General features: G+C 43.2%; 1 protein-coding gene across 1 annotated transcript in view; it reads left to right on the top strand.

The window, feature by feature from the left end:
• The window catches only part of BVES (blood vessel epicardial substance), a 265,683-nt gene that overhangs the window by 213,636 nt on the left and 30,602 nt on the right, over positions 1 to 21,445 (top strand). The window contains exons 10-11 of the mRNA XM_033936311.1: positions 3,557 to 3,665; positions 16,642 to 16,809. Coding sequence (XP_033792202.1) covers positions 3,557 to 3,665; positions 16,642 to 16,809 — 277 coding nt within the window. The remainder of the gene's footprint in view (positions 1 to 3,556; positions 3,666 to 16,641; positions 16,810 to 21,445) is intronic.

Below are 21,445 nucleotides of genomic sequence, written 5' to 3' on the forward strand. Positions count from 1 at the left end.
GCAAGTCACAAGATTTTTTTTTTGAGGAAAAACCTGAATGGATTAGCATTTCTTAGTATACTAGTATTTTAGCCCGTTACATTAACGGGTGCTAGAATATATGTCTGTCTGTCTTTATTTCTGTCTCTCTCTCTGTCCCGCTGTCTTTCTTTCTGTCTGTCTCTTTCCCTGGTCCCCTTTGTCTGTCTGTCTTTCTGTGTCTCTCCCTGTCCCTGCGTCTTTCTTCTTTTCTTTCTGTCTCCCTTCCTCCCGCTGGTGGTAGAATATATGTCTGTCTTTCTTTCTGTTTCTGTCCCTACCCCTGTCTTTTTCTTTCTGTCTCTCTCCCTCCCTGGCCCCCTTTGTCTTTCTGTCTCTCTCCCTGTGTCTTTCTTCCTATCTCCTTCCCTACTTCCCTGTGCAGCAGCCGCAGCATTCCCTTTCTCTCCATTTACTGCGAGAGGAGCCTGCATGGACCGAACAGCCCGAGCCCCGACCAGTGTAACTTTCCGGCGGCTCCTCTCACGATCGCCGCCTTCTCTGACGCAGGAGCGGCTCATGAGAGGAGCCACTGCAGCGTCTTTTAAGCTAAAGCAGAAACTTCGGCCCGGCCTGTAGGTCAGGGTTTTCTCGGGCTGACTGCCACCCGCTGCTGGTGGCTCCATTCTCCGTGCTCGCCCGCTGCGGCCTGCAGCTGCCGACAGCCGCCATGGCCGACATCCGCCTTGGGGGAAGAGAGAAAGAGAGAGAGATTCGTGCGCGTGCGTACTCTTGCCTGCGGTGCCCTACAGCGCATAGAAAACGGGAGCACGCAGGTGGGAGTGCGCATGCGGATTATATTAGATACTATTCTTAATTAAAGCAAGTGTTGCCGAAACACGGGCCATGTCAAGTCTAGAGGTACATTGATCGAATAAAGTCTTGTCACCGAAGAAGACATTGGTTGGAGACATTTCTTCCTCATGACTTTTTTCTTGGATATTGATAGCAGAGCGACATGTTCCTGCATGTGATTGCAGAGAAGCAAATATGGCATGTAATGTCTGGTGAAGTGGGGTATTCTGAGGACCATAGATTTGATATAATGTATTTTTGCTGATAAAGACAATAAAGGGTCAATATTCAGACCAGAGGAGGCAGTTCGGCCGCGGTTGATTCTCACCATGAATATTCAGTGACCTCAAATAATCATAGAATCTTTCACCATTAACAGCACAGATAATAATAATGAGTTCCCCTTATACTGAGGGCTCCTTTTACTAAGCTACACTAGCGGTTTTAGCGTGCGTGCTAGATGCTAACATCTCCATTGAGCTAGCATTAGTTTTTGGCGCTTAGCGCAGGGTTAGCATGCACGGCAATGTAGCACGTGCTAAAAACGCTAGCGCACCTTAGTAAAAGCCCTGAGTCAATGCCAGGCCGTTACTGGTGACCGGCTTTGATTATCTGGGGGGTAGAGAATGACACGGTGGCTGTTACGCTGCGGGTAACCCACAGAAACGGTGGGAGAAAAAGTCATCATCGCCGCGGGTACGAGATCAAGGCCATTCACCACCCCGTGGAGTGGTGAATGGCCTTGTCTCCGCAGTTAAGGTCAGGAACGCACTCGGTCACCAATCGAGCATCTCCCTCCCTTCCTTTCCTCCCTCTCTCCCCTTACCATGGCGATTTTCTGGGATTTTTCATCTCCCAGCTTCCTGTTTCCGGTTGCGTCAGAGGAGAAGTTTCAGCAGCCACACGTGACTTGATGAAAATCACCACAATAAGGTGAGGGGAAGGGAGGGAGATGCCCTCGGATGATTCGGAGATGACTTTGGCAATCGGGAGGAAGAGAGGATCTCCGGTGATCAGGGGGGGGGGCTGCTTGACCACATGCACTGAAGGGAAATGGAGGGGGTGTGGGGGGGTGTGAGAGGAACAGATGCTGAAGGGAAATGGGGAAGAGAGATGGGCTGAAGACGCTGAAGGAAAATTGGGAAGTGAAGTGGAGAGTGGGGAGAAGACACTGAAGGGAAATGGGGAAGAGAAGTGGAGAGTGGGGAGAAGATGCTGAAGGGAAGTGGGGTATAGAGAGATGCCAGACTAGGGGTGGAGCGGAGGGAAGAAGATGAGTGCCAGACCAATTAGGGGGGGTTGAAGGGAGAGAGAAGGCAGACAATGGATGGTATGAATTGAATGAGGAAAGCAGAAACCAGGCAACAAAGGCAGAAAAAATTATATATATATATATATATATATATATATATATATATATATATACAGTGGTGCCTCGCATAACGAACGCCTCGCACAACGAACGCTGCACACAACGAACTTCATGTCTTGATTCACACAACGAACTTCGTTTCACACAACGAACTTCACACAACGAACTTCGTTTCACACAACGAACTTCACACAACGAACTTCGTTTCACACAACGAACTTCGTTTCACACAACGAAGTCGCCCGAGCTGCCGATGTATTGCATCCTTCCGCGCAGGCACTGCAGGCAGTCGTTAGTCACTGCGCTTAACTGCCCTCTCTCACTGTATACAGTCGTCCTTTTAAGATAAACTCAATATTTTTTATATATCATGGCTTCTAAAAAAAGCAGGAAGGTGATTTCTGTTGAAATGAAACGGGAAATAATTAGAAGGAGTGAATGTGGGGTAAAACAGTGTGACCTCGTCAAAGAGTTTGGCCTCAGCAAGACCACCATTTTCACCATTTTGACAAATTTATCTTTTTTTATGTCATCTTAGCATATTTTATGCTGCAGAACGAATAATTTTTTTTAACATGTATTGTTATGGGAAAACGCGTTTCACATAACGAACTTTTCGCATAACAAACTTGCTCCTGGAACGAATTAAGTTCGTTGTGTGAGGCACCACTGTATATATATTTTTAAAAAAATTTTTTTTTGCTTTAGGATAAAGTAGTATATTAGTTGTGGTGATAAACATTTATAAACAAAGCCCTGCCAGCTGAACATCACTTTCTCTAGTTCAGCAACCAGAACTTTGATTTATAAAATGACAATTGTACAGAATATTGTTTCCTTTTTATACTTTAATAAAATAAGTTCAGTATAAAACTATTTGAGGCTTGTGTGGATGGGATCAGATGTTTTGTGGGGACGGGGCAGGGACCGAGTTCATGGGGATGGGACGGTGACAGGGACAAGCTCGTGAGGACGGGACGATGATGGGGACAAATTTTTTCCCCATGTCATTCTCTATCTGGGGAGTTTTTGGCCTTTAAAAAGTTAACCAGCAAAGTTAGTATTCGGCACTAACCTGTTACGTTTGTAGCAGCCAAACTGCCAGGCTGTCGGTGTGGGATAATGTGAAATTCAGCATATGGTCTCCAGAACACTTAGATTCAAAGGGTTGCAGAGGTAGCCTCTGAGTCTTGACATAGGGTTGCACTCCAAGCTTGGCCCACCCTTTCCCTGCCATTCAGGATGAATCCAGGTATGCCCTTTTTACATTTACTGTGGGGCTGCACTGTTGTGGTGTACTAGGATTTTATTTGTCAAAGGTTTGGAGTTGTATTATTAACAAATCCATTTAAAAATTTTTCTTATTATTAGAATGAAAGTATCTTATCGAGGGCATTTTCTGCACAATATATACCCCAATGCTTATGTAGATTCTCCTGAATTTCGTTCGACCCAGTTGAATCGTGGAGAAAAATTCCAGGTGAGCCATTTGGGGTTTTTTGTTTTGTTTTTGTGATAAATGGGGCATGGAGCAAAATCAAATACTGGGCGGGGTTCCCTGAATGGAAAAATCTTAATAATTATCATAGCCTGGAATTCTTGTGTTTTCAGATGGACTCTATGGGTCACCAGACCGCAATGTGGTATAAATTAATATCTGGATTTGTAAATAAAAAACAAAAACATGGTCTTAGAGACATTTGGAGCATTGAGATTAAGCATCAGATTAATGCATCTCAATTGCCACGACTTTGGTCTTGGAGGTTAAGGTGTACAGTTTCAGCATCTATGAGACAAACATGGTTTTTTCTTTTGCATAGAGCTTTTTGGACCCCTGTTCATTTACAAAAACTTGATAGCTCTAAGTCTAATAAATGCTGGCACTGTCATCTTGATGCGAGGACATTAGATCATCTTTTATTTTATTGTCCATTCATATTATTATTTTGGAAATCAATTTGGCCTCAAATAAATAGGATGTTGGAGAATCCGGTAGCCTTGACTTATGATATTATTTTATTCGGCACAGCAATGAGAGCAAAGAGTCAAATTTCTTCAAATAATAACAAACTTTTATTTATATTGACTGGAATAGCAGTTCAACAAATAACATACAATTGGAAAAATTATGACAGGTTAAATTATAACTTCTGGTGGAATTCCGTATGCCATATATATAAAATGGAGCGTACATTTGCAACACAGAGAGGTTAGATTGATAAGTTCAAGTAGATCTGGGGACCATTAACAGACTTTAGTAATGAATGATACAATTTTCCCATAATAAGATATTTGATAAGAGGGGATGTGGGTGGGTTTTATTTTATCCATCTCATAATATATATAATTATCATTATTAATTTGTTGTATTTGTATGCAATTTTTCGAGGGGAGGGGATGGGTTTACAATTTTAGTAATAGTTAAGTATTACATACTTTTTCAAATATTATAGTACATGATTATAGAATGATATGTTGTATTTACAGTGATGCATGAAGGAATATCAAGTGTGTACTCTATGAGATTGTAGAAATTTATATGATACACTTGTTGTTGTATGAAAAATGAATAAAAAATTTAAAGTAAAATACTGGGCCATCCAGTAGGGCAACAGTATCTAATTTTTTTTCATTTTCTAACCATTAATGGAAGAGACTCAGAGGACTGCATCTTTTTCTGCTGCTAGGGTGGGTTGATGTGAGGACAGATGGCTCTGAAAGAGAGATACCGTCACACATTTCTCCTATCATCTTTCTACCACATATGGATTCTATTGTTAATTCATTCATATTCTAGCACTAGGCCAGGATGGACTTGAAATAGAGCCGTGGAGGGGCATAATCAAAAAAATGTCTAATCTCGTTTTGGGCCTAAGTCACGTATCGCCCAAAGTTGGCCGTGTCTAAAGTCTATTCTCAAACAATACGTCCAACATTTTTTTTTTTTTTAGAGAATCATCTACCTGCACGTCCAGCCGTTTAATCGTCCAGACCGCTAAGTCGTCGATCTTTATACCCCATTTTTCTCTAAAAATTTGTCCAAATCAAAAACGCCTAGAACAAGACCTTTTGTATGTGGGAGGGGCCAGCAAAGTGATGGACTGGACACCCAGACATGGCAACACAGTAGTGGGGCACCTTACAGGGCACTGTTGCGTACTTCACAAAAAGGGTGCCACATAAACATTACATTACATTAGAGATTTCTATTCCGCCATTACCTTGTGGTTTAAGGCGGATTACAAAAGAGTTAAAAAACGGTAGGTTACAATGGAAGAGTAATTGTCATTACTAGAGAGGTAAAGAGTAGTTTCTGTGTGGCGGGAAGAGGGAGGGAGGAAGGACAGTAAGTTTGAAGTTAGGACTGTTTCAGGAATTTCTTGAAGAGTATAGTTTTTTATTTCTTTTCTGAACATCTGGTAGTCTGGGGTAGTTATCAGTAGATTGGAGATTTGGTTATCTAGTTTAGCTGCTTGAGTGGCCAGGAGACCATCATATAGTTTTTTCCATTTTACTTCTTTAATCGAGGGGTGTGTGAATGGGATGTGTGTTTTTCTGTGTCTGACTGAGGTGGTTTGGATGAGGCGGTTGTTCAGTTGGGCTGTCTCCATTTAAGGTTTTAAATTGCATACACTAGAATTTAAATAGTATTCTTTCTTGGATTGGTAGCCAATGTGAGTTGATGTATGCTTCTGTAATATGGTCATGTTTCCTCAATGAGTAGATGAGTCTCAGAGCTTAATTTTGGATTGTTTGTAGTTGTTTAGTCATTGTAGCAGGGCAAGGGAGGTAGAGGATGTTGCAGTAATCTAGTAGACTTGGTATTAGGGATTGTACTATAAGCTGGAATTGTGTTCTTTCAAAGAATTTCCTGACTTGTCTTAGGTTTCTCATGACTGCGAAGGATTTCTGTATTGTTTTATTTATAAACATCTCATCACAACTCCCTTATAAGTCATGGTGAGCCCCCCAAACCTACTAGACCCACCTGTCTACCACCCCAATAGCCCTTATGGCTGCAGGTGCCACTTATGTGGCAGTACAGTAGGGTTTGGGGGGGTTTAATGGACTTACATTTTTCACCATGAATGCAATGGTTTGAGTGGCTTATGGGCTTGTGTCCTCCTCTCTATGGTTCACTAGCCCACCCCCAGACTACTTAAGCCACTTCTGTGCAGCTCTACTAGGCTTTCAATGCCAGGTGCTGATGTTCTGGAGGCAGATTTGTAAAGTTTTTATTCCGATTTTTATGGCGGTGTGTGGGGGGGGGCCAGCGATCACTGGGGGAGTGTGTGGGGGACTGTACTTTGTCTCTACAGTGGTTATGTAGTCAATTTGAATATCTTCTGGGCACTTAGACCTGTTTTTACATTGCCTAAGTTGCTACGTATAAGTTCCGTCTGGGCAGCCTAGTTGAAATTTCGGTTATACGTGCAGTATGACTAAGTCTAAGTTGGCCCAAATCCCGCCCTGACCATTCCTCCTAAAACGCCCCTTTTAGCTCTGAGCGTACAGCAGCACTGAAAAGGCCTAAGTCATTTTTAGATACGTCTAAAACCCGTTTCGGATATCAGCACTTGGACGACTTGTCTTAGTAAATGTTCAAGTGCCAATTTAGATGGGATTTTAGACTTATTTCCGTTTCGATTATGAGCCCCCAAGTGTATTATTCACTTATGCAGCATTTAACCTTTAAATATTTTATAACATTTGCAAATTTCTTATATTAAGTCCAAAAAACCTTTTTAAACTGCGGGGGATTCCAGCAAAGAAATCAATGTTATTTAATTTGTTTTCTATCCTGTTCTCCCCAACGAGTTCAGAACAGGTTACAAGTTAACGTACATAATATACAGTTAATGGGTTACTGTTTGCCATAGTGCAAGATTTTCAATATAAGTTTTTATCCTAATTCGACACATATTGAGGAATTATTAGAATAGGGATGGTAAACAAGACTAAGACTGTTATAATACCTCTGTATCACTCGATGGTACGCCCTTGCCTTGAGTATTGTGTTCGGTTCTGGTCTCCTTATCTCAAAAAAGATAAACCTTCTATATTACTAAGGTGCGCTAATGCTAACCGCTAACCTGTCCATCAGACACACATGCATGGCTAGCACACGCTAAAATGCTTAGCGCATCTTAGTAAAAACAGCCCATAGTGGCACTAGAAAAAGTTCAAAGAAGAACAACCAAGATGATAAAGAGATTAGGGTTCTTCAGCTTGGAAAAGAGACGGCTGAGGGGGAGATAGGATTGAAGTCTACAAAATCCTGAGTGGTGTAGAACGGGTACAAGTGGATCGATTTTTACTGCATCAAGATTTACAAAGTCTAGGGGGATACTCAAAGTTACAATAGGAGGAAATTTTTTTTCACTCAGTTAAGCTCTGGAATGTGTTGCCAGAGGATCTGGTAAGAGTGGTTAATGTAGCTGGTTTTAAAAAAGGTTTGGACAGGTTGCTGGAAGAAAAATCCATAGTTTGCTGTTGAGACAGACATGGGAGAAGCCACTGCTTGCCCTGGATCGGTGGCATGGAATGCTGCTACTATTTGAGTTTTTGCCAGGTACTTGTGATTTGGATTGGCCTCTATGAAGAAGGGATACTAAGCTAGCTGGACCATTGCTCTGACCCAGTAAGTCTATTCTTATGTTCTTAACTAGATGTTTCTTTGTAATCCATTGGCCGTAGGCAGGGAGTTAGGTGAAGAGGTATGTTTTTATTGCTTTCCTAGTCCTTCAAAGGATCTAATCTATGGAGGCAGTTGATTCCAGTGGTTTGATATGCCGTGGGAGTAGATATGCAGTTTTCAGTTGAAGGGTATGACCAGGGGTATGACTAGAGGGTATGATTAGAGGGCATGCGCTCAAACTCAGAGGCGGGAAATTTCATAGCGACATCAGGAAGTATTTCTTCACAGAAAGAGTGGTTGACAGTTGGAATGAGCTTCCAGCGCAGGTGATCGAGGCCAGCAGCGTGCTGGACTTTAAGAATAAATGGGATACCTATGTGTGATTCCTACGAGGGTCGAACTGGAATATTGGTCGCTAGGTATAGACTTAAGAGGATGGGTCTATAGGGTGGGCAGACTTGATGGGCTATAGCCCTTTTCTGCCGTCATCTTCTATGTTTCTATGTTTCTAGGGGGCGTTTGAGGCTCATCCTGGGAGCACAGGGACCTGTTTAGCACTTATGGAGGAAATTTGGTGTTCATGTAATCTGGCGCCATGTTGTACAAGAATTTGAATGCTAGCATCAGGCCTTTGAAGACACAACGTTTGGCTATGTTCTTCCCGATGTAATAGCGGAGAAACTTGACCCATGTCTACAGCTGGTCTCCTGAATTCCTGGAAGAGGAGTTTCTTTATTATATAAAAAAGTAAAAGCAAAAATGATAAAGATCAGAGGATACGACATAAAAGATACAAAAGGACTGATGACAAATTAGGGTGAGCTTCTGCTGATCCCCTGCAAAGAGCAGTTCCAGTGGATAAGTGTGATGTAAATTAGAGTTGTGCACTAGGAACATTTCGATTGCTTGGTTATGAGTGTAGCATTTTGATTTTGGTGAGCTCAAAAATGCTCAAGTACCTGAATAAATTCATGTAAACCGTTCTGAGCTCCCCTAGAAAATTGAATAAATACATTTTGATGATTAGATGTGCTGGTGCAGAATTTATGCCCTCCAATAATTTATTTTATACTAACAAGCAGGGAAGAAGCAGTACCTTGGATAGTGCTGAGGCATTTCTTGCTGGCTGTGGCTTGGTTTTTGAGGTTCTGCAGCACATTTGTACAGCCACATATTAACATAGACAAGGTCATGTTAAGAACATAAGAATTGCCGCTGCTGGGTCAGACCAGTGGACCATTGTGCCCAGCAGTGTGCTCATGCGGCGGCCCTTAGGTCAAAGACCAGTGCCTTGAGTCTAGACTTACCTGCATACGTTCTGGTTCAGCAGGAACTTGTCTAACTTTGTCTTGACTCCCGGGAGGGTGTTTTCTCTATAACAACCTCCAGAAGAGCGTTTCAGTTTCCCACCACTCTCTGGGTGAAGAAGAACTTCCTTACGTTAGTACGGAATCTATCCCCTTTCAACTTTAGAGAGTGCCCTCTTCTTCTCCCTACCTTGGAGATGGTGAACAACCTGTCTTTATCTACTAAGTCTATTCCCTTCATTATCTTGAATGTTTCGATCATGTCCCCTCTCCGTCTCCTCTTTTCAAGTGAGAAGAGGCCCAGTTTCTCAATCTCTCACTGTATGGCAACTCCTCCAACCCCTTAACCATTTTAGTTGCTCTTCTCTGGACTCTTTCAAGTAGTCCTTCTTCATGTACGGCAATCAGTGCTGGAAGCAGTATTCCAGGTGGGGGCGTACCATGGCCTGGTACAGTGGCATGATAACCTTTTCCAATCTGTTCGTGATCCCCTTCTTAATCATTCATATCATTCTGTTCACTCTTTTCAATGCCACCGCGCATTGTGCAGACGGCTTCATTGACTTGTCGACCAGTACTCCCAAGTCTCTTTCCAGGGGGGGTCTCTCCAAGTATTGCAGTAGACATCCTGTATTCGTGTATAAGATTTTTCTTACCGGCATGCATCACCTTACACTTATCCACGTTAAACCTCATTTGGCATATCGCGGCCCATTTCTCGAGCATGTATATGTCCCGTTGCAGGTCTTCGCAATCCTTCTGCGTCCTCACTACTCTGAATATCGGCTGTAAATTTAATCAAGGAGTATTCTTCCCTCAGTAGATAATGCAATAATACTGTATATACAATTCTCAAAAAAAAAAAAAAAGCTTGCAGCAACAGAGTGAAATATAAAGTCGTCTTGGTTTTTCAAACTTTTCTTAAAAGACCTTCATGTAATATAATTTTTTCATTTGATAAACTGCTGTTTGCTGAGCATTTTTGCTTGTCTGGGACTCAGTTTTGTTTTTTTTCTTCTTCTTGGCTCTTTCTTTTCACTTTGATTCATTTTGCTTTTCTGCTGGTCCTTTCTTCTCTTGCTACAGCTTGTCTCTAGTTCTTTCGTTCCTCTTGGCTCTCTCCACTTCCCCCTTCTACCACTTAATGCCAGGACTCCTTAGATTTTTCCTGGCAATCCCACATCAATCTGGTTTTCAAGCGATCGCTATGGATACACAAGAGAGAACTGTGCAGTATTTGCTGATATATCCCATACATATTTTAAGAAATAATTTTTTAATGATTTTATTTTGTTTAGAATTGTTATGTTGTTTATTGATTTATGTATGTAAATTGTAACCTACAAAAAACAAAACAATATTTCCAGTTTGAATGTGCACTGGTGGAAAATGCTCAATGCCTTAACCCCTCATGAGCACTTAACTGCAAACTAACTTCAAGCCGTTATAACTAAATAGGGGAAAACGCCTCAGATGCTGCAAAGCAAACGTTGTTTTGAGACTAAGAAAAGGAGCTCCCTTTCAGCTTTCTATCAATGGCGAAAAACCCCCTAGGTTATGCTTCAAAGAACAATACGAAAACAACGAGCAGCACTTATCTTTCACTGCCGTGACTACTACTTTCTCTTTTGAGTCAATAAAAGCCGACAGTGGCCACCATTTCATGATCTGCTGATCATTTCTTCAGGGCTCTATGGAGAAAAGCACAAAAACTTACAAAACAGAAAACTAAGTTTATAAGTTAGCATATTATAAAATTCAAAAACTTGCCTGAAGTGTTATCAACACATAGAGTCTGCGGGGTAAGGTGAAAAATGGCGCCTCAGCGTTCTTTAAAATAGTATAGTGAGAGCCGGCCACGTCATTGCTACCATGTGACCAGCTCACTCAGATCAATTTTCATTAAAGAGCCCACATAAATATTTGTGATATGCGTGATAAATACAATTTAAAAATGTTATAAATATCATGAAAATCTGACCGGCTTTGGCGTTTCCCAGACAGGTTTTGGAAGCCTTGTCTTGCCTCCATGTTGCTCTCCCACCACCATTTACCACCTTTTGTGGCCTATGCCACATAACTCACATCAGAATTCAGATTAGAGTCAATAACAATTCCCTATCTGTGGAATAGTCTTCCTAAGTCATTCTCCATTCTCCTTCCCTACCAATATGACTTCAGACCCAGCTTCAGCACCTATAGAACCACTGTGGCTTATTGCTCCTTCGCTGTTTACTTACTGATTTAACATAGCGGTTTGTTGCTTCTTGTATGGTGGCTTTCAAAGTCGACCACGTTTCTTCCACGTTATCGGTTTCTGCTTGGCTTTATAGCGCCTGGTGAACGAAGTCTCCCATTTCTTTGAAGTTTGTGTCCTTGAATTTGAGCACACTGACCCCAGTCGACCCGCGACCCCCCTGGCCGACCCCCACAACACCCCCAACCCCCTTCCCCGTACCTTTGTGTAGTTGGCCGGACAGACGGGAGCCAAACCCGCCTGTCCGGCAGGCAGCCAACGATGGAATGAGACCGGATTGGCCCATCCATCCCAAAGCTCCGTCTACTGGTGGGGCCTAAGGCGCCTGGGCCAATCAGAATAAGCCCGGGAGCCTTAGGTCCCTCCTGGGGGCGGGGCCTTGGGCACATGGTTGGGTTGGACGATACAAAAAAATAGAGAATTTGAGCAGGAAAGACTTGTAGAGACAGTACAGTAGCTCTCCATCCTACTTGCGAACACATCTTCACCTGCCTATGTAGGCCTTGTGCCTCCAGGAGCCTGGAACTTGAGGCTGGGCAGTATTGCATCTGTATACCTTTGTTTTGATTTACTTTATCACTTTTTCTTTTAATCTCCATTCCAAAGTTTCACAGAGCATATTAGGAATTACATATAATTGGAAGGATTGGAGGAGATTAAATTACAACTTCTGGTGGAATTCTTTATGCCATATCTATAAAATGGAAAGGTTTATTGCATTACAACGGGGATATTTTAAGAAGTTTCAGGATGTGTGGAAACCATTAACAAAGTATTGTAAAGATTAATTTGAAATTGTTTCCCTTATATTTATCAACTTAAGGTGTAGGGAGGGGGGAATTTTATTATTATATGTTTTATATGATAATGGAATATATGGGTGGGAGGGATGGAAAAGAGGAAGAGATAAGAATTTATGAAATGTATCAATGATTGTTTGTAAGTGATGTATTTATTGTTAATGTAAATGAATATATTTAACACTTAATGTAATTTTGAAAATGAATAAAGAATGAAAAAAAAAAAAAGAATTCCTTTTTTTTTTTTTTTAACTGTGCACAGAGCAGAAATTGTTCTGTTTTCATCTGTTCTCAGAACCTGTTAAAACATCTCACATCCTCTCTGGTGTTTTTATCCTGCCAGGATGGTAGTTTTTTGCTACTGTAGGAGGACATAGCAGGATATGTAAGGGGAATGTCTTGGGTTTATATTTATAGAAGCATTCTCATCACTAAACACGCTGATGACTTTAGTAGGCCTGCTGATTCCCTAACATAGATCTACAGGGAAACACATTTATCTTATGCGCTTACTGACAGAGGCAAGTGACTGGTGACATGCACTATAGCAGGGAATGGCAGTTCCAAGTGCACATGTTGTAGAACAGCTGACTAACTTAAGCAAGGCTGGATCTCTTGATTAGAGTGCCACCCACTGCCTCTTCTGTGAATTCCTAAAGCTTTTTATTCTTTTCACTCTTAAGGTGGAAAGAAAGGGCCTCCAATTTGATTAAGGTGGCACAGGTTTTATGCATTGGCACTAATAGTACAAAATTGTTTTTCAGCTCTCTTATGAACTGATTTGCACATCTTAGAAATGTTGAATATGATAATAATAATAATAACTTTATTTTTTGTATACAAGCAGTTCAGAGCGGTTTACAGAGGAAGAGTCTGTACACAGACAGCGATGTTACAGAAAAGGACTTTCAAATTACATTAGCATGCCAAGAGTAGTCAAGATTTGTCTGAAAGCATTTCTAAGATACAGCAAGGCAGGAAAGGAATCAGAGAAATTTATCAAAGAGATAGGTTTTAATTGATTTCCTGAAGGTTTGGTAGGTGGGTGCATTAGAGATGAAGGTGGTGAGGCATTATATTCCATTTGCCTGCTTGGAATGATAGTGATCTATCAAGGAATCTCTTGTAGATACAGCCCTTTAAGGATGGAGAAGCAAACAGATAGGCACTACGTGTGCAAGTGGTGCCTGGGAATTCAAAATGGTACGACAGGTAGACTGGGGATGAACCTGTTATGGTTTTGAAGCAGAAGCAGGCAAACTTGAAAATGACCCTTGCTTCCACCGGCAGCCAGTGTAGTTTTTTGTAATACGGACTTACATGATCTGATTTTTTGAGACCATAAATGAGACGGACGGCAGCATTCTGAATGACTCTCAATTGTTTGATGGTTGATGGCAGATAAGACCACAAGATCCGTGTAATCTGCCCAGTTTAATTTCTGGTGCAAAAAATAACTGGGCACTGAATGCATCTCTCTCTTTTTTTTGATCGGTTTAGGGTTAGGAAAGGTGGGGGGGGGCATAGGGTTCTATGGCTAATAAGGTTCTGAGCTCTTTGAGGACAAAGGGATAGAAAATGAATTAAATAAATAAATAAACCAGATTGGATGCTATGTATGCTAGGATTTCCCCACAGTCTATCTTAATATTGTATTTTTCGCTCCATAAGACGCACCTGACCATAAGATGCACCCTAGATTTAGAGGAGGAAAACAATAAAAAAAACATTCTGAACCAAATTCTCCCTGCCAGGCTCTGCACCCAACCCCACACTCCTTACCAAGCTCTGCACCATGTCCTCCCTCGGCTCTATACCCTGTCCCCCCTCTGGTGATCTAGTGGTAGGCCAGAACAGGGGAAAGAGCAGGCAGGCCTAGTGGCTGGCAGGCAGGCCTAGTGGCTGGCAGGCAGGGACACGGCAGGCAGGCCTTCCCCTTCCCAGGCAGCTCCCCCAGGCAGGCAGGCCTACCCCCTCCCAGGTAGCCCCTCCCAGACAGACAGGCAGGCTTCCCCCCTCCCAGGCCTACCCCCCAGGCAGGCAGGCAGGCCTACCCGCTTCTAGGTAGCCACCCCCAGGCAGGCAGGCAGGCCAGCCTACCCCCTCCAGGCTTCCCCGGAGGCAGGCAGGCCTGACCTCGCCCTCATTTTTAATTCAGCAGGTAGGCAGGCCCCTGCCCCCCCTATTTTTAATTAGGTAGGGCAGCTCCTGGCCTCCCTCCCCTCCACCATTACCTTTTTTAAATTCTGAGGCCCTCCCTCGCTGGACGCGGTGACAAGGAGCACTGACAGTTGACATGGCTTCCTTGGGAGTCCTCTTCCCTTGCGGCATTGCGGCACACAAGGCTGCCGGCCTGGTCCTGTGCCGCTTCCTGCGAGAACTCTCTTATTAAGAACTCTCGTGGGAAGAGGCGCGAGACCAGGCCAGCAGCCTTGTGTGCTGCTCTGCTGCAAGGGAAGAGGACCCGGAGGCAGCCACATCAGCTGCCAGTGCTCCAGGCAGCCGCATCCAGTGAGGGAGGGCCTCAGAATTTACAAAAAGGTAACGGGAGGGGTTTGGGTATTCACTCTATAAGATGCACCCTTATTTTCACCCCCTTTTTAGGGGTGGAAAAACTGTGTCTTATGGAGTGAAAAATACGGTAATTTATAATATTGCCGATTTAATGTCTTTTCATAACACCTCTCGGCACCATAATTGTAAGTGAAGCAGAAATAACTGAACACACAAAGAAAAGGGAGAAGAGTGATTAAAACAATAAAACTTTTACTTCAGGCAGTAAGTGATTCAAATGTCTGCCTAAAAAGCCAGTTCTTCAGTGCAGTTTTAAATTTAGGCTGAGAAGAGATAGACCTGTAACCCGGAGGAAGATTATTCCAGAGTGAGAGGGCACAATAACAGAAAGCTATCTCATTAATCGCGCTGATGGTATAATCTTGGTGCATGTTTTGTACTTTAGTGTAAGATGCTATAGACCAGTCGTCTCAAACTCAAACCCTTTGCGGGGCCACATTTTGGATTTGTAGGTACTTGGAGGGCTGCAGAAAAAATAGTTAATGTCTTATTAAAGAAATGGCAATTTTGCATGAGTTAAAACTCTTTATAGTTTATAAAACTTTCCTTTAACAGTTAAAAAGAAAGATATATAAACTATAAAGAGTTTTACCTTATGCAAAATTGTCATTTCTTTAATAAGACATTAACTATTTTTTCTGCGGCCCTCCAAGTACTCTATTTTTTTCTGCAGCACCCACATTTAAAGTTCAATAACTTTTCTTTCTCAAAACTGGCACATTTCAATCACTAAATTGAAAATAAAATCATTTTCCTACCTTTGTTTGGTAATTTCACCAGTCTCTGGTTGCACTTTATTCTTCTGACTGTGCATCCAATACTTCTTCCCTTCTTTCAGCCTCCTGTATGCTTCCTCTCCTCCAGACCTCATTCCCTCCCCAAACTTTTTCTTTCTTTCTCCGTCTGTCTTTCTCTGATTCCGTGCCCCATTTTTTGCTTTGTTTCTGGTTCCCTGTCCCCCCTCCTTCTTTCTTCTTTCCTTCCTTCCTCCGTGCCCCATTTTTTGCTTTTTTTTCTGGCTCCCTGTCCCCACCCCACCTTCTTTCTTTCTTTCTTCCTTCCTTCCTGCCCTCCCCCATGCCACCACCGCCGCGGAATAGGCTGCTGTCGCTGCCGCTATCGGGAACAGGCCAAGATCTCCCTGCTTCTCTTCTGCACGGGGCCGACCAACTCTCGCCGCCCGACGTCAATTCTAACGTCGGAAAGGACGTTCCGGGCAGCCAGGCAGCGATTGGCTAGCCAGAACGTCCTCTCGACGTCAGAATTGATGTCGGGCCGCGAGAGTTGGTCAGCCCCGCAGGGAAGAGAAGCAGGGAGATCAAAGAACATGGTGCCGGCCTGATCCCCGATGGCAGCAGTGAGAAGGGAAGGGAAGCAGGTTGGGCACCACTGCTCTAGACGAGCCGCGAGCCGCACTCTAGGGAGAACAGTGGACCGCCCCCCCCCCTTGGTACGCCACTGGAGCAGCAGCGTGTCTGGCCGGCTCGTTCGTTCAAAGCCGCGGGTTGCGGCTCCTTGCGAGATCCGTGCCTGCGTCTGAAGCCTCTCTGATGTTGTGACATCAAAGAGGCTTCCGATGCAGGAGTGGATAGTGCAAGGAGCCGCCAACCCGCGGCTTTGAACGAACGAGCCGGCTGCTGCTCCAAAAGGAAGAGAATGATCGCCTCCAGACCGCGGGCCGCAAATAAAACCTGGAGAGCCACATGTGGCCCGCGAGTTTGAGACCACTGCTTTAGACCAACTTTTGGATTAAACAGATTATACATGTTTAAGATTAGATTCTTTAATGTGTATGATTTATCTCTGTCTTCCAGAATGTTTTAGGATATCTCCCAAAAACTAGCATTGGCTTATTGGTCATCTCTTCTACTTTTCTCCAGGTTACCATCACAGCGGACGATAACTGCAAATTCTTGTGCTGGTCAAGGGAAAGGCTGACTTATTTCCTGGAATCAGAACCATTCCTGTATGAGATGTTTAAGTATCTGATTGGTAAAGATATTACCAACAAGCTGTATTCCCTGAATGACCCTACATTAAATGATAAAGTACGTTTTGTGTGGGGGGGTTGTTTTTGGGGATTTTTTTTGGGGGGGTTGTATTTATTTCTGTTTCTCCATAAATGTGTGAAATACGTATATGAGAGAGACCTGCTTTCTATGGTTCTCTACAGTAAAGGCTCCTTGGCACTTTGCCAACTTGATACTGTGTAAACGGACAATTAGAAGGCTTAGAATTATGCTGGAAACAATTGGAGCACTTTGAAACTTACTTTTTATAGAGAGAGAAACTGGAATTTGCTGCTAGAGAATGTGGTGAAAGCAGTTAGCTTAGAAGAGTTTAAAAAAAGGTTTGGATAATTTCCAAAAAGAAAAGTCCATAAGCCACTGGCTCCCGATTGAAAGTAGGGTGAAATTCAAGATCAGGTTGCTGATAACACAAAATCATTCATCTGACAAAATCACAATACCTACTACTACTATTAATTATTTCTGTAGTGCTACCAGACGCACGCAGAGCTGCACAGAGTCACAAAGAATAAGAAAGCAGTCCCTACTCGAAAGAGCTTACAATCTAAACAGACAAGACAGACAAACAGGATGCCATGGATACAGTTAAGGGGAACGGTTAATCTGCTGGCTGAGTTGGAGGGCAGAGAAGTAGGGTTAAGGATCGAAGGCTTTATCAAAAAAGTGGGTTTTCAGTCTGCTTTTAAAAAAGGGAAATCCTTGACAGATACCTAGCAAACAGAATAGACAACACGCGCCCTACGCTCGAGCCAAGAATACCTACTGGAAATACCCTCCTTCAGAGACATCAAATACAAAAGCGTCAGGAAAAGAATGTTTTCTGTGATGACCCCAATGTGGTGGAACTCCCTTCCGAAGGAATTAAAACTAGAAAAGGGCACCAAAGTTTCAAGAGAGAAATAAAGATGATACTCTTCACAGAACACTTTAGCATTTAGGGGGAATAGCAACATGGAGGAAACAGCAGGCTACCCACCACTTGGAAAAAGAAAGGGTGAATTCACAAATAATACATGGCCGGGATAAATCAGCCCATTCCAGCAGAGAGTGGGTCCCCCCAGGCTACCCATTTCCCCTCTCTAGTGACCACAAGCTCCACCTTCCTACCACACATAGACCCTCCTTAGGCCAAGCCTGAGAAGCCCTGGTGGTCTAGTGCAGTGTTTTTCAACCGCTGTTCCGCGGCACACTAGTGTGCCACGAGATGTTGCCTGGTGTGCCGCAGGGCCGCCATCAGGGCAGTACTACCAGTCCTGCATTCAGGGGCCCGGAGCTGACAGGGGGCCCGAGGCAGGGGCGCCAGTAGCTCGCCAAGGCAAAGTGAGTCGATCACCCAGGACTCACTTTGTCTTGGCGATCTAATCTATCGAGCCGTTAAGTCTTCTTCTCCCCGACGTCAATTCTGCAGTCGGAGAGGAAGTTCGGGCCAGCCAATCGCTGCCTGGCTGGGCGGAACTTCCTCTCTGATTGCAGAATTGACGTCAGGGAGAGCATGCGTCGGCGTCGGCTTTGGGGCCTGTTATCCATTGGTGGGTCCTGTTCCCTGATGGCAGCGGCAGTGGCAGTGGCTTGGGGAACGGCAGGGAGAAAGAAAGAAAGGGGGCAGGCAGGGAAACAGAAGGAAAGAAGAGAAACAGAAAAAAAGAAAGAAAGGTCAGGGAGAGAGGAAGAAAAACTTGGGGGAGGGAATGAGGTGTGGAGGAGAGAAAGCATACAGGCTGATAGAAGGGAAGAAAGATTGGATGCACAGTCAGAAGAAGAAAGTGCAACCAGAAATCACCAGACAAGGTAGGAAAAATGATTTTATTTTAAATTTAGCAAAGTGGAGGCAGTATTACCACAGTTTTCAAAGGAATTTGCCCAAATAACTTAATAGTTAACTGGGTAAATTCCCAGAGATGAAAACTTCCCTTCACTTACTATGCACAGTTCTGAATTTATATCTGCTGTCTATATTTTACAATATGGTCACCTTTTACTAAACCGCAATAGTGGTTTTTAGCGCAGGGAGCCTATGAGCGTCAAGAGCAGCGCTGGGCATTCAGCGCAGCTCCCTGCGCTAAAAACTGCTATTGTAGTTTAATAAAAAGGATGGAGGGTATATTTGTCTATTTTTGTATGCTATAAAAACCAAATACAGAGAGAGACTGAGAGCTGTTGACGAAGAGCTACGTGTGTGTCTTTCTTCGATTCCAGCCAGAATATCAGCTTTGTGTTCAGCCAAACAGGCCCAGGTTTCGCACTGAATAAAGTATTTTATAATTTTTCACTATTCTGTTTACTTAATATTTCATAATAAAGTAATTATAAAATACTTTCTTTGTGTTTATTTGATTCCTATTCAAGAGAATGCAGGAAAAAGAAACCTTGCAGACAAATTTAGACAATATTTTTCCAGGCATTTAAACTAGAAGGTGGGGGTGGTGTATGTACGAAGGACAATTATAGAGACCACCCCCGGCAAAAGAAAAGATGTGATAGTAGTAAAGGCTGCAACATAAGCAATATCAGCAACTCATTTCTTAGTATTGCAACGGAAAGTGAAACGACACAAAAATCCATACGAAAAAGGAGATTATTGCTGAAAAATAGCTGGAAAGCGATGACCACAAATGCTCGCAGTCTAAGCAACAAAGTTCATGATCTGCAAGCCCTGATATTAGAGGCAGATCTAGATATTGTTGCTATCACAGAGACATGGTTCAGTGAATCACATGGATGGGATGCAAACATATAATCTTTTTAGGAAGGACAGAGATGGTCATAAAGGTAGCTCTCTATGTAAAGATCAATATCCAAGCGACCGAAATGCAAGGGACCTGGGGAGAGGAAGAAGCGATATGGATTGCTCTGAAAAGAGAAGATGGAACTTCTATCTACGTGGGTGTAGTCTACAGACCTCCGACTCAATCGCAGCAAATTGATAAGGATCTGATTGTGGATATCCAAAAGTTTGGAAGGAAAGAGGAGGTTCTGCTGTTGGGAGATTTCAACCTGCCGGATGCGGACTGGAATGTTCCGTCTGCGGAATCGGAAAGAAGTAGGGAGATTGTGGATGCCTTTCAAGAGGCTCTGCTCAGACAAATGGTGATGGAACCCACAAGGGAAAAAGCGATATTGGATCTGGTCCTCACAAATGGAGAGAGTATCTCTAATGTTCGAGTGGGTGCTCACCTGGGTAGTAGCGATCATCAAACGGTTTGGTTTGATATAACGGCTAAAGTGGAGAGCGGCCGCACGATACTTAAAGTCCTAGATTTCAAACGTACGGACTTTAATGCAATGGGAAAGTACCTGAAGAAAGAGCTGTTAGGATGGGAGGACATAAGAGAAGTGGAAAGACAGTGGTCTAAGCTGAAAGGAGTGATAAAAATGGCTACGGACCTTTATGTGAAGAAAATCAATAAAAACAAAAGAAAAAGGAAGCCGATATGGTTCTCCAACCTAGTGGCTGAGAAAATAAAGGCGAAAGAGTTGGCGTTCATGAAATATAAAAAAACCCAAGAAGAGGAGAGCAGAAAAGACTACAGGGTGAAACTGAAAGAAGCCAAGAGAGAGATACGTTTGGCGAAGGCACAGGCGGAAGAACAAATGGCTAAAAATGTAAAAAAGGGAGATAAAAATTTTTTCAGATATATTAGTGAAAGGAGGAAGATAAAAAATGGAATTGCTAGGCTAAAAGATGCTGGGAACAAATATGTGGAGAGTGATGAGGAGAAAGCAAATGTGCTAAACAAATACTTCTGTTCTGTGTTCACAGAAGAAAATCCTGGAGAAGGACCGAGATTGTCCGGCAAAGTTACACGAGAAAATGGAGTAGATTCTGCGCCGTTCACGGAGGAGGGTGTTTATGAGCAACTTGAAAAACTGAAGGTGGACAAAGCGATGGGACCAGACGGGATCCATTCCAGGATACTAAGGGAATTCAGAGAGGTTCTGGCGAGTCCTATTAAAGACTTGTTCAACAAATCTCTGGAGACGGGAGTGATTCCTGGGGATTGGAGGAGAGCGGATGTGGTCCCTATTCATAAAAGTGGTCACAGGGATGAAGCAGGAAACTACAGGCCGGTGAGCCTCACTTCAGTTGTTGGAAAAATAATGGAAGTGTTGCTGAAAGAAAGGATAGTGTATTTCCTTGAATCTAATGGGTTACAGGATCCGAGGCAACATGGCTTTACAAAAGGTAAATCGTGCCAAACGAACCTGATTGAATTTTTTGATTGGGTGACCAGAGAGCTGGATCGAGGACATATGCTAGATGTAATTTATTTGGATTTCAGCAAAGCCTTTGATACAGTTCCTCATAGGAGGCTGTTGAACAAACTTGAAGGGCTGAAGTTAGGACCCAAAGTGGTGAACTGGGTCAGAAACTGGCTGTCGGACAGACGCCAGAGGGTGGTGGTTAATGGAAGTCGCTCGAAGGAAGGAAAGGTGACTAGTGGAGTCCCTCAGGGTTCGGTGCTGGGGCCAATCCTGTTCAATATGTATGTAAGTGACATTGCTGAAGGGTTAGAAGGAAAAGTGTGCCTTTTTGCAGATGATACCAAGATTTGTAACAGAGTAGACACCGAAGAGGGAGTGGAAAATATGAAAAAGGATCTGCAAAAGTTAGAGGAATGGTCTAATGCCTGGCAACTAAAATTCAATGCAAAGA

Source organism: Geotrypetes seraphini, chromosome 3 (assembly GCF_902459505.1).
Source record: "Geotrypetes seraphini chromosome 3, aGeoSer1.1, whole genome shotgun sequence".
NCBI lineage: Eukaryota > Metazoa > Chordata > Amphibia > Gymnophiona > Dermophiidae > Geotrypetes > Geotrypetes seraphini.